Source organism: Oncorhynchus nerka, linkage group LG18, assembly GCF_034236695.1.
Source record: "Oncorhynchus nerka isolate Pitt River linkage group LG18, Oner_Uvic_2.0, whole genome shotgun sequence".
Classification (NCBI taxonomy): domain Eukaryota; kingdom Metazoa; phylum Chordata; class Actinopteri; order Salmoniformes; family Salmonidae; genus Oncorhynchus; species Oncorhynchus nerka.
The window spans coordinates 35,948,134-35,961,551 of NC_088413.1; the positions used below are offsets into that span (position 1 = coordinate 35,948,134).

General features: G+C 44.2%; 1 protein-coding gene across 1 annotated transcript; it reads left to right on the forward strand.

Annotated features, from left to right (window-relative positions):
- The first annotated feature begins 3,651 nt into the window (after positions 1-3,651).
- Positions 3,652-4,784, forward strand: LOC115146751 (5-hydroxytryptamine receptor 4-like). The gene is given in 2 exon segments (XM_029688803.2): positions 3,652-3,664; positions 3,667-4,784. Coding segments are annotated over 2 exon segments (1,131 nt in total).
- The last annotated feature ends 8,634 nt before the right edge of the window (positions 4,785-13,418 follow it).

A 13,418-nucleotide genomic window follows, 5' to 3' on the forward strand; every position in this document is an offset into this window, starting at 1 on the left:
ACTTCTGGAATAAGAGGGTAAAACTATAACTTATTTCCATTTTTTTCAGAGAATCGTCATTGATTTGACCCACTGATTTACTGACTGAGATAGAACTTTTCCGTAAATGTGGAGTCTGGGACAGTCCAAATCGACCTGCTTGTCCTGTTACTTGTCCCACCGACATTCTCTGTCTGCGTCCCAAATGGCGCCCTATACCCTTTATAGTGGTGTGGGGCTCTAGTCAGAAGTCGTGCACTGTATAGGGAATATGGTGACATTTGAGACAAGATATTCTCTGTGTCAGGCTGTGAACTTTGTTTATATTCCGTCTCATTGCCGAGCCAATATAAGTAGGTTATGTGGAGTTGCTTGATTTACAAATGCAGTGTGGGTTTTAGTATAAATAAGGAAAGGTGAAAACTTTCTGATAGAATCAGGTCAACTGTCATAAGATGAGAGGAATGGTGTTCCTTCCTGCTCTTTTGTCTCTTGCAAAAGCTTGAATTCTGCTCACGAGAATGATGACAGCGATGATGACCATGATGACCAGAATAGGAATGACAGTGTTGTTGATGGTGATGAGAATGATGACAGCGATGATGACCATGATGACCAGAATAGGAATGACAGCGTTGTTGATGGTCATGAGAATGATGACAGCGATGATGACCATGATGACCAGAATAGGAATGACAGCGTTGTTGATGGTGATGAGAAGGATGACAGCGATGATGACCATGATGACCAGAATAGGAATGACAGCGTTGTTGATGGTGATGAGAATGATGACAGCGATGATGACCATGATGACCAGAATAGGAATGACAGCGTTGTTGACGGTGATGAGAATGATGACAGCGACGATGACCATGATGACCAGAATAGGAATGACAGCGTTGTTGATGGTGATGAGAAGGATGACAGCGACGATGACCATGATGACCAGAATAAGAATGACAGCGTTGTTGATGGTGATGAGAATGATGACAGCGACGATGACCATGATGACCAGAATAGGAATGACAGCGTTGTTGATGGTGATGAGAATGATGACAGCCACGATGACCATGATGACCAGAATAGGAATGACAGGGTTGTTGATGGTGATGAGAATGATGACAGCGACGATGACCATGATGACCAGAATAGGAATGACAGCGTTGTTGATGGTGATGAGAAGGTTGACAGCGATGATGACCATGATGACCAGAATAGGAATGACAGCGTTGTTGATGGTGATGAGAATGATGACAGCGATGATGACCATGATGACCAGAATAGGAATGACAGCGTTGTTGATGGTCATGAGAATGATGACAGCGATGATGACCATGATGACCAGAATAGGAATGACAGCGTTGTTGATGGTGATGAGAAGGATGACAGTGATGATGACCATGATGACCAGAATAGGAATGACAGCGTTGTTGATGGTGATGAGAAGGATGACAGCGATGATGACCATGATGACCAGAATAGGAATGACAGCGTTGTTGATGGTGATGAGAATGATGACAGCGATGATGACCATGATGACCAGAATAGGAATGACAGCGTTGTTGATGGTGATGAGAATGATGACAGCGATGATGACCATGATATCCAGAATAGGAATGACAGCGTTGTTGATGGTGATGAGAATGATGACAGCGATGATGACCATGATGACCAGAATAGGAATGACAGCGTTGTTGATGGTGATGAGAATGATGACAGCGATGATGACCATGATGACCAGAATAGGAATGACAGCGTTGTTGATGGTCATGAGAATGATGACAGCGATGATGACCATGATGACCAGAATAGGAATGACAGCGTTGTTGATGGTGATGAGAATGATGACAGCGATGATGACCATGATGACCAGAATAGGAATGACAGCGTTGTTGATGGTGATGAGAATGATGACAGCGATGATGACCATGATGACCAGAATAGGAATGACAGCGTTGTTGATGGTGATGAGAATGATGACAGCGATGATGACCATGATGACCAGAATAGGAATGACAGCGTTGTTGATGGTGATGAGAAGGATGACAGCGATGATGACCATGATGACCAGAATAGGAATGACAGCGTTGTTGATGGTGATGAGAAGGATGACAGCGATGATGACCATGATGACCAGAATAGGAATGACAGCGTTGTTGATGGTGATGAGAAGGATGAGGACGATGGTAAGTAGCGGCAACAATATTCACAAGGATCGTGACAGCGATAACGACGGTGATGATGGCGATGATGGAGGCCTTTGTTTTGACATGTTAGTATGACTGACAGGAACAGGGGATATTGCTTCCCTCGGCCCCTACAACACTACAGTCCCTTTGGTGTTAATTAAAAAAAACATTCTTACTGAACTAGAACCATTTCTCTATGCTTCCTCTGTCTTAGTCTCCGGAAACAATGAGCACCTCCGGCTGCTGCTTTCGCGCCACAGTAACCCGATGAGTTGCGTACCAAACGCACATCCGAGTAACATTATGTTCACTGAGCATGATAATGTCTAACAGATCAGACATTATCACTGCAACAGCGAAGCGGTGCCATCCCTGCTTTCAATCAGCCCTTCTCAGGAATATAGTGAACATATTAGGACAGGTGGTGGACAGATATCTATCCGAAATATGGACACCATACTCGACCACGAACAAGCTACTCTACCAACCTGCCAGATAGGAAATCCCCAGAACACCCTGCAAATATCAGTTACGTTTAGGAGAGAAAGGAGTAGACTGCTTTGTGCCACGGTTAAATAGGTCCCCAAAGGGTTCAGTGGAAAGGTGTGAAATGGTACGCCTGTCTATCTGTCACCGTGTGATTATGTTTCCTGCTGGATAGTTCCACTCCAACAGAACTGATGACAGCTGTATCCACAGTGGAATATTCTTGAATGTTCCACTGGGGAAAGGGAGCCCAGGGAAGGTCAAACAAAGTGCCCTCTTTTGCATTGTGCTTGACAGTCTTCCAAAATAGCCACCTCCGAACCCCACACAGGCATCATCCCAGCAAACATGACCCCATTGGCCCCATGTGTGTATTCTTTGGGCGAGGTGAGCACGGGCTAGCACACACCAACCCCACACCAAGCTCACACCAGCCCTTAGGCTAGCCCAGCACGAGCTAGCCTAAGGCAATCCCTCACCAGCCCAACACAGGCCAGCCTACACCAAGCCCAGCTAGAGGCGGGGGCACGTTAGAATATTGTGGGCATGTTTACTGGGAGGTGTCTCGCTGTTTGATTGTTTCTGATAAGTTTTGCCAACATCGTTCATTTGTGATTTCCTTTGCGCTGGTGAGGCTTGTAGATAAACTCGAGAGAGCATCTGGTTTTCCTCAGTTAGCCCACCAGGGAGATCGCAGTCTAGATAAGAACCCGAAACCGGCACCAGAACTATTAGCTTCTTCCGCCAAGGTTCCTGGCTGCGTGATCTCATCAAACACTGATTTAGCTACGTGTCAGGCTAAAACACACAGTTTGAGGTTTAACTAACAATGAAGTGCCTTGGAGAGGGATGGATTAAGCAGAACCAGCAGAATTCTGGGTGGTTTGTTTGTATTGGTAAATTGTTTGAGTACACCGATTCCTCACAGGGGGTGTATTTCCTGTTTTGGAAATGTCTCAACCTACTGCTAAATCATGCCAAAACGTTTATTAACATCATGGATGTTGTGTGTTTTTGACAGAACAAGACCAAGCCATGGATAATACCAGTTTGGGATGGCCAGAGGATCTGGATGGTGATGCCAACCTTTCTTCTCTCCAAGGTGACCTGGAGGACTTCTGCGCTACGTCGTCAAGGCACCAGGCATCCCGGGTGATCCTGTATGCCTTCTTTACAGCGGGCATGGTGTGCACGGTGGTGGGTAACTTCCTGGTGGTCCTGGCCATCGCGTACTACAAGCAGCTGCAGTCGCCCACCAATTCGTTCGTCATGTCCTTGGCGGTGGCCGACTGCCTGGTGGGGTTGGTGGTCATGCCCTACAGCATGGTGCGCACCGTGGAGGGCTGCTGGCTCTTCGGCGCCCTCTTCTGCCGGGTCCACTCCAGCCTGGACGTCATGCTGTGCACCGCATCCATCTTCCACCTCAGCTGCATCGCCTTCGACCGCTACTACGCCGTGTGTAACCCCTTGGTCTACCACCTGAAAATGTCCCAGGGCCGAGTAGCCTTCCTGATCGTGGTCTGTTGGGCCGTCCCGTTGCTCATCTCCTTCGGCCCCATCATGCTGGGCCTCCACAAGGCTGGGGTGGACATGGTGCCCATGCCGCCCGAGGACGCCTGCGTCTTCCTGGTCAACCGCGTCTACGCCGTCATGGCCTCCCTGGTGGCCTTCTACCTGCCCATGGGCATCATGCTAGCAGCCTACTGGAAGATCTACAAGGCGGCCAAGCGGCAGGCCATGCAGATCAGCGCCATGGAGAGCCAGTTTTCGGCTGGGGTGGGCAAGGACTCCAGCAAGAAGCAGAGGCACCGCAATGCCATGAGGAGGGAGAGGAAGGCGGCTAAGACCCTGGGGATCATCATGGGGGTCTTTCTCCTCTTCTGGCTTCCCTTCTTCACTGTCAACATCGTGGATCCTTTCATCGACTACAGCACAGCGGTGGAGGTGTGGGAGTTTTTCTTGTGGCTGGGGTACGTTAACTCGTCGCTTAACCCATTCTTGTATGGGTTCTTCAATAGATCCTTCCGTAGAGCGTTTATGATGATTATGGGATGTCGGATATGTCTGTCGAGCTCCTCACCGGGTCTGGACTTATCAAAAGAGAGCAACGAACGCAAGGTCAACCAATAGGAGACAAGAATTGCAACACTCCACACATGGATGTGACATCGACCTATCACACGCCAAGAAAGAGGGCAACGGGACACACAGACAACCAATAGGATACTTTTAAAATACTTCAATTACCGGCTAATTGTGTACAGCTAGAGGACAATTGAAGGGATTAAGTTGTTATTGTTATATTAAAGAGGATTAAGCCACTGACTGATGAAAACATTGACGTTTAAAACTATCTGTGCATTTCTGAGACGGACAAAACTGAAATAAACACAAGATTGAGCTGCAAAACCCTCAAATGACAGGGTGCAAATAAACATTGTATTTTGGTAGTCGTTAAAAATAAAGAAAGAGAAAAAGAAAATGCATGTAAAAAAATAAAGAAGTGACTACTCTTCAGCAAATGTTGTTCTAGTATGGAAATAAATATAATGTCTGGTTCTTCTTTTGCATTTCAAAAATCTCAGCGATCCAAAATAAATAGTCATGTCTGCTTGTCTGAATTGGTCGCTCGATTAAGTGTTTGGGTTTTCTATGACGATTGACATCATTATTAATGTAGGGGGTTTAAGAATGTACACAACCAAAGTTTTTACAGTTTTGTGTTTTTATATTTGTTTTTTATTTCAATTAGTTTTTTTGATTTGGTTTTGAATTCAGTTTAGTTTCAGTCAGCTGAAGTGATTTGTTCAAGTGTGAATGCTCTATCTAGAAACAATTGACCCCTGATTGCGATGCGGTTTTGGAAATCTTCTACACCAACTTGATTGTCATCCAAAATGACTTTACACACCTTTTGTGTATGTAAAGGAGGGTGATATGAAAGTAGAGTTTCTGAGGTTTCCGTATTGAACGCAGTGATTATCAACTTGTGGGCACGGCGTCTGTACAGTTGTACAGGATGGCCCCCCGTTGTGGTCAATTGTTCAAATGAGAGCCCTATGGCTGTCTGCCCTTGGGTTCTTGAGAGCTAAGGTTAGGTTATGTTGAAATGATAAAGACAATCTTATAGTAACCTCGTCCTCGGGCGATTGCTCACAGTGCATCAACGATTCAAAGTTAGCCTTAGTGGGGCTGACCAGAGGACTCTATGGGATTGACCTTGAGTGAAGTATTTGTCGTCATCAAATCACACAACTAAGAGGTGTGGCTCTGTGCTTGTAGTCTGCTAGCATAACGGGGAGGGTTAGGGGGGAAAGTAGTTGGTAGATTAAGCTAATTAAGCCAATGCGCTGGGAGTTTCTCCCGGTCTTTCTATATTGGCTAATAAAGGCAAAATTTGACATGTTGGTCCACCAGACTCTTTGCGCATTTGGGATTAATCTTAATGGGACTTGGATTTGAAAGGAATAGCGCTGAGGCTGGTGCAAAAATATATATATGGTGGAACGAATCTCTCTCTCACCCATTTTTACATCAATCCAATGCTTCTTGTGTAAGAAGAATTAAGTTAGTCTCCTGGACGTTTTTCTTTTTTACATTTTAGCAAGTGGTAGTGATGCACAGGCTTTTTTGAAACATCGCCATCTCCTGGCAACATTAACCCGCAAAATTCAGTTGCTTGAAAACGCCCCAAATGCTTGAAAACCCCATTCGGTTTAGCTAAAAATAATTCATAATGATTTTTATTTGATTTTAGTTTGTTTTGGAGTCAAAGATAATGGGTTTGTTAATTATTTTACTAAATCACTTTTGTTTTCGTTTAATTTTTAGCTTACAATAATAACCTTGTACACAACTCTGATGAAAGTTTTAATCATCTTACATAGTCACCTTATAATGAGGATACTGTCCACACTCTGTTTGCATAGAGTGCTTCTGACTACCGACTATCGTGTTGATTAGAGAAGAGAGGAGCACACGGAAGTAATTGGGCTCAACTTGTTTGCAAGAAGAGGATGGTCTCTGTATGACTTTGCCATGAATGTGAGATGTGTCCCCTGCCAAGTGTGGACCCATTACAAACTAGTTTCAAACTGATTGCTGTAATAAAGCAGTATGCACACACACACACACACACACACACACACACGCACGCACGCACGCAAACATGCACACACACATTCGCACACACATAAACACACACGGTATAAACACTTGGGTTTAGATTGCCTCTCAGGACATATTTGTTAGAGGAAATAACCGGGGCGAAAATAGAATCTGAAATATGGTTATGTTTTGATTAAATGGTGCTTATGAAATGATTACTGCCTGTGACTGGACAGACGGGGTCAAGCACTGGCACCAGACAGTCCGGCCATGCCAAGTAAGAATAATAAGGGAGAGAATGGACTTTAGGTTCGTGCCAAGGAGAGAGAGGAAGAGAAGGATAGCGGGGGAAGAGACGAGGGAGAGAGGAAGGGGGAAAATGAGAGATTAAGTAAGAGAAGGAGAGGGTGTCAGTGAATAACAATGTGAAGAAGGAAATCAGGGAATAGCACGAGATGAGAAAGGAAATTCCACCTGTGTTCTTCAATGTACTTTGTGCAAAAAAAAGCTAACACATCTCCCAAATGTTCTCTCCACTCTCTATTCTAACAAAGTGAGTCTCCACTTTCTTTTAGAGACCAAATGAACCACAACTAAATCAGAACCTGGCCGACATTGAAAACAGCCAAGACAAAAAAATCTTTCAAGCAGGTTAACGAATTATATAATTTTGTGAACATTTGCTTAAATTTCACGAGATATATAAACTCAAAAAAAAATGTCCCCTTTTCAGTGCCCTGTCTTTCAAAGATAATTCTTACAAATCCAAATAACTTCACAGATATTCATTGTAAAGGGTTTAAACACTGTTCCCAATGCTTGTTCAATGAACCATAAACAGTTCATGAACATGCACCTGTGGAACGGTTGTTAAAACACTAACAGCTTACATACGGTAGGCAATTAAGGTCACAGTTATGAAAACTTAGGACACTAAAGAGGCCTTTCTACTGATACCTAAGACAGCGCTACAGGGAGACAGGAGGGACTGATCGTCCTCGCAGTGGCAGACCACGTGTAACAACACCTGCACAAGATCGGTACATCTGAACATCTCACCTGTGGGACAGGTACAGGATGGCAACAACAACTGCCTGAGTTACACCAGGAACGCACAATCCCAGACTGTCCGTGATAGGCTGAGAGAGGCTGGACTGAGGGCTTGTAGGCCTGTTGTAAGGCAGGTCCTCACCAGACATCACCGGCAACAACGTCGCCTATGGGCACAAACCCACCGTCGCTGGACAAGACAGGACTGGCAAAAAGTGCTCTTCGCTGAAGAGTCACGGTTTTGTCTCCCCAGGGGTGATGGTCGGAGTCGCGTTTATCGTCGAAGGAATGAGCGTTAAACCGAGGCCTGTACTCTGGAGCGGGATCGATTTGGAGGTGAAGGGTCCGTCATGGTCTGGGGCAGTGTGTCACAGCATCATTGGACTGAGCTTGTTGTCATTGCAGGCAATCTCAATGCTGTGCATTACAGGGAAGACACGTCCTCCTCTCTCATGTGGTACCCTTCCTGCAGGCTAATCCTGACATGACCCTCCAGCATGACAATGCCACCAGCCATACTACTCGTTCTGTGCGTGATTTCCTGCAAGACAGGAATGTCAGTGTTATGCCATGGCCAGCAAAGAGCCCGGATCTCAATCCCATTGAGCACGTCTGGGATCTGTTGGATCGGAGGGTGAGGGCTAGGGCCATTCCCCCCAGAAATGTCCGGGAACTTGCAGGTGTCTTGGTGTAAGAGTGGGGTAACATCTCACAGCAAATATTGTGCAGCCCATGAGGAGGAGACGCACTGCAGTACTTAATGCAGCTGGTGGCCACACCAGATACTGACGGTTACTTTTGATTTTGACCCCCCGTTTGTTCAGGGACACATTATTTCATTTCTGTTAGTCACATGTCTGTGGAACTTGTTCCGTTTATGTCTCAGTTGTTGAATCTTATGATGTTCATACAAATATTTACACATGTGAAGTTTGCTGAAAATAAACGCAGTTGACAGTGAGAGGGCGTTTCCTTTTTTTGCTGAGTTTATTTATGGCAGAACCAGGGGGAGTGAGAGAGACAGATAGGGTAACAGAGTGTGACTTGAAGCATGGCTTTGTCATGCTGAGTGCTTTGTGTTTATGCCCAGAGAGATTCATCGCTCACACACACCTCAGGTGGATTAGTCATCTGGAGGTGCAACAGGAAGAGCACATGCACGCAAACAGGAACACACATGCACGCACACATTTTTCAGATTTGTTTCTCAACCCTTCATCTGAGGCAAAGAGTCTTGAGATCTGGTCTGTGTGAGGGAGATGAGAAAAGGAGAAGAAGAGGCATACACATTCCCCATGTTTACTCTACCCAGAATCTGATGTGTCGCGCCGTACGGTTGACCTTCTCACTAGAAAATGATCAAACAGTTCCATTATTCGAATGTTTGTTCCTATAACTTGCCCTAAAAGGACCCGACCTTGTTTCATCACAACGGGAAGCCATTGAGAGGCGTTAAAAACACGTGTCCTCCTGGACTTCCCAATCTGCCCTTGCTTGGACGATTATCGCGATAACAACAGTCCACCCAGCATGGGATTGGTGATTTGGAAGAGGAAAAGGAAAAATAAACTTCTCACCCTGCAAAAGGTTATATAGGCTGTCTGATGAGTGAGGGAGATGTGTTCTCACAGCTCATAGAGCATCACTTGCTTTGGCTGTTTTCGTCTGCAAGAAACATCAAAACAAGTTCTGATGGAGGACGAAGCTTATCGGTTGGGTAGTAGTTTATGATATTTTTTTACCAGGCAAGTCAGTTAAGAACAAATTCTTATTTTCAACGACGGCCTAGGAACAGTGGGTTAACTGCCTGTTCAGGGTCAGAACGACAGATTTGTACCTTGTCAGCTCGGGGATTTAAACTTGCAACCTTTCGGTTACTAGTCCAAAGCTCTAACCACTAGGCTACCCTGTGTTTATGATATAACACGGTAGGTTCCCATCCTACACTGCAGTTGTGTTGCACCAGTTCATTTTGTCAGTAAAGTCATGTGTAAAGTCTTACTAAATCCTTAGGCATTACTAGGGAGTTTATAATGGGGAGGGGGGTTCTAAATTTGATTGCACCATGGACATGTACAGTGCTTTTGGACAGTATTCAGACCCCTTGACTTTCCACATTTCTGTTATGTTTCAGGCTTATACTAAAATGGATCAAGTTGTTTTTTTCCCCCTCATCAATCTAAAGACAATACCCCATAATGACAAAGCAAAAATTTGTTTTTTAGAAAAGTTTTCTAATTCATAAAAAATAAAAACTGAAATATGACATTTACACAAGTATTCAGACCCTTTACTCAGCAATTTGTTGAAACACCCTTGGCAGCGGTTACAGTCTTGAGTCTTCTTGGGATGACGCTACAATCTTGGCACACCTGTATTTGTGGAGTTTCTCCCATTCTTCTCTGCAGATCCTTTCAAGCTCTGTCAGGTTGGATGGGGAGCGTTGCTGCACAGCCATTTTCAGGTCTCTCCAGAGATGTTCGATCGGGCTCAAGTCCAGGCTTTGGCTGGGCCACTCAAGGACATTCAGAGACTTGTCCCGAAGCCACTCATGCGTTGTCTTGGCTGTTTGCTTAGGATGTTGAACCTTCACCCAAGTCTGTGGTCCTGAGTGCTCTGGAGCAGGTTTTCATCAAGGATTTCTCTGTACTTTCCTCCGTTCATCTTTCCCTCGGTACTGAATTGTCTCCCAGTCCCTGACGCTGAAAAACATCCCCACAGCATGATGCTGCCACCACCATGCTTCACCATAGGGATGGTGTCAGGTTTCCTCCAGAGGTGACGCTTACAGACGTGACGTGCCTTTTACTGAGGAGTGGCTTCTGTCTGGCCTGATTGGTGGAGTGCTGCAGAGATGGTTGTCCTTCTGGAAGGTTCTCCCATCTCCACAGAGAAACTCTGGAGCTCTGTCAGAGTGACCATCAGGTTCTTTGTCACCTCCTGACCAAGGCCCTTCTCCCCCGATTGCTCAGTTGGCCGGGTGGCCAGCTCTAGGAAGATACTTGGTGGTTCTTAACTTCTTCTATATAAGAATGATGGTGGCCACTGTTCTTGGGGACCTTAAATGCTGCAGAAATTTTTGGTACCCTTCCCCAGACTTCCTTTTGATATATTTTTGGAATATATTTTGTTCCATGTAGAGAATATGTTATTCAATGTGTTTGTATGGGCTAATAGCAGTAAGGCTATTAGCCTATTTGTTGATTTTTTTTTTATACTTCAAAGGGTCTTACATTTCAAAATCAAATAGCAAAATAATCCTTGGTATGACCTTCTTAAAACAATTCCATTTAGAAGAACCTGAACGGCTAAGACAGGGCTTAGTCTCTGAGGGGTTAGACTTGGGGCAAAGTTACCATTTTATCACACATGCAGTGTTTTGGGCGAGATAACCAAGATTTTGTTGGGCCTCCATGTTGTTTATTCTACTACAGTGTGTGTCATATACAGCGTTCCTCACTGAGTTCCCTGAATTCCTATCGGGCCTTGTAGTCATAGGAAATAATATTCACATTTTTGGTGACTTTAATATTCACATGGAAATGTCCACACACCCACTCCAAAAGGCTTTTGGAGCCATCATCAACTCAGTGGGTTTTCTCCAACATGTCTCAGTCATACTCTGGACCGAGTTTTGTCCCATAGAATAAATGTTGTGGATCTTAATGTTTTTTCTCATAACCCTGGACTATCGGACCACCATTTTTTTAACGTTTGCAATCGCAACAAATAATCTGCTCAGACCCCAACCAAGGAGCATCAAAAGTCGTGCTATAAATTCTCAGACAACCCAAAGATTCCTTGATGCCCTTCCAGACTCCCTCTGCCTACCCAAGGACGTCAGAGGACAAAAATCAGTTAACCACCTAACTGAGAAACTCAATTTAACCTTGCGCAATACCCTAGATGCAGTTGCACCCCTAAAACATTTGTCATAAGAACTAGCTCCCTGGTATACAGAAAATACCTGAGCTCTGAAGAAAGCTTCCATTAAATTGGAACGGAAATGGCGCCACACCAAACTGGAAGTCTTCCGACTAGCTTGGAAAGACAGTACCGTGCAGTATCGAAGAGTCCTCACTACTGCTCGATCATCCTATTTTTCCAATTTAATTTAAGAAAATAAAAACAATCCGAAATGTATTTTTGATACTGTCGCAAAGCTAACCGAAAAGGAGGATTCCCCAAGAGAGGATGGCTTTCACTTCAGCAGTAATAAATTCATTAACTTCTTTGAGGAAAAGATCATGATCATTAGAAAGCAAATTACGGACTCCTCTTGAAATTAGCATATTCCTCCAAAGCTCAGAGTCTGCACAACTCTGCCAGGACCTAGGATCAAGGGAGATACTCAATTGTTTTAGTACTATATCTCTTGACACAATGATGAAAATAATCATGGCCTCTAAACCTTCAAGCTGCATACTGGACCCTATTCCAACTAAACTACTGAAAGAGCTGCTTCCTGTGCTTGGCCCTCCTATGTTGAACATAATAAACGGCTCCCTATCTACCGGATGTACCAAACTCACTAAAAGTGGCAGTAATAAAGCCTCTCTTGAAAAAGCCAAACGTTGACCCAGAAAATATAAAATACTATCGGCCTATATTGAATCTTCCATTCCTCTCTAAAATTTTTGAAAAAGCTGTTTGGGGTTTTAGGCTGGGTTTCTGTACAGCACTTGGATATATCAGCTGATGTTAGAAGGGCTATATAAATACATTTGATTTGATTTGATAAGTATTCAACCCTCTCAAATTTTGTTGCAGTACAAAGTGGGATTGAAATTAATGCAATCGGGATTTCTTTGTTGTCATTGGTCTACACAAAATACAAAAGTGGAAGAAAAATCACCCCCAAAAAATAAATAATTAAAAAAACAATACTATACCTTGATTTGATACATATTCAACTCCCCGAGTCAATATACGTTAGAAACACCTTTGGCAGCTATGAGTCTTCTTGGATAAGTCTCTAAGGGCCCGATTCCGATTGAGGAAATTACGCATTTCTTACACATGCCTTTCCTTTGCACTTCTCAGTAGTTTGTATTCAGACTTACCTTAGGAAGGTGTGTAACAGGCTTTGCAGGTGTGGTTGCCTGAATACATGTAACAACCCGCTTGGAGTTTGCCAAAAAGGCACCTAAAGACTCTCAGATTCTCTAGTCTGATGTCTGGAGGAAACATGGCGTCACGTCTGAAGGAATCCTGGCACCTTCCCTACGGTGAAACATGGTAGTGGCAGCAATGTTTTGGTACCATTCCACAGATCTGTGCCTCAACACAATCCTGTCTCAAAGATTTACGGAAAATTCCTTCATGGCTTGGTTTTTGCTCTGACATGCACTGCCAACTGTGGGACTTTAAATAGACAGGCGTGTGCCTTTCCAAATAATATCCAATCAATTGAATTTACACCAGGTGGACTCCAATGAAGTTGTAGAAACGTCTGAAGGATGATCAATGGAAGCAGGATGCACTTGAGCTCAGTTTCGACTCTCATAGCAAAGGGTCTGAATACTTCTGTAAATACATTATTTTATTTAGATTTGCAAACATTTCAAAAACCTATTTTTACTTTTTCATGATGGGATATTGCATGGA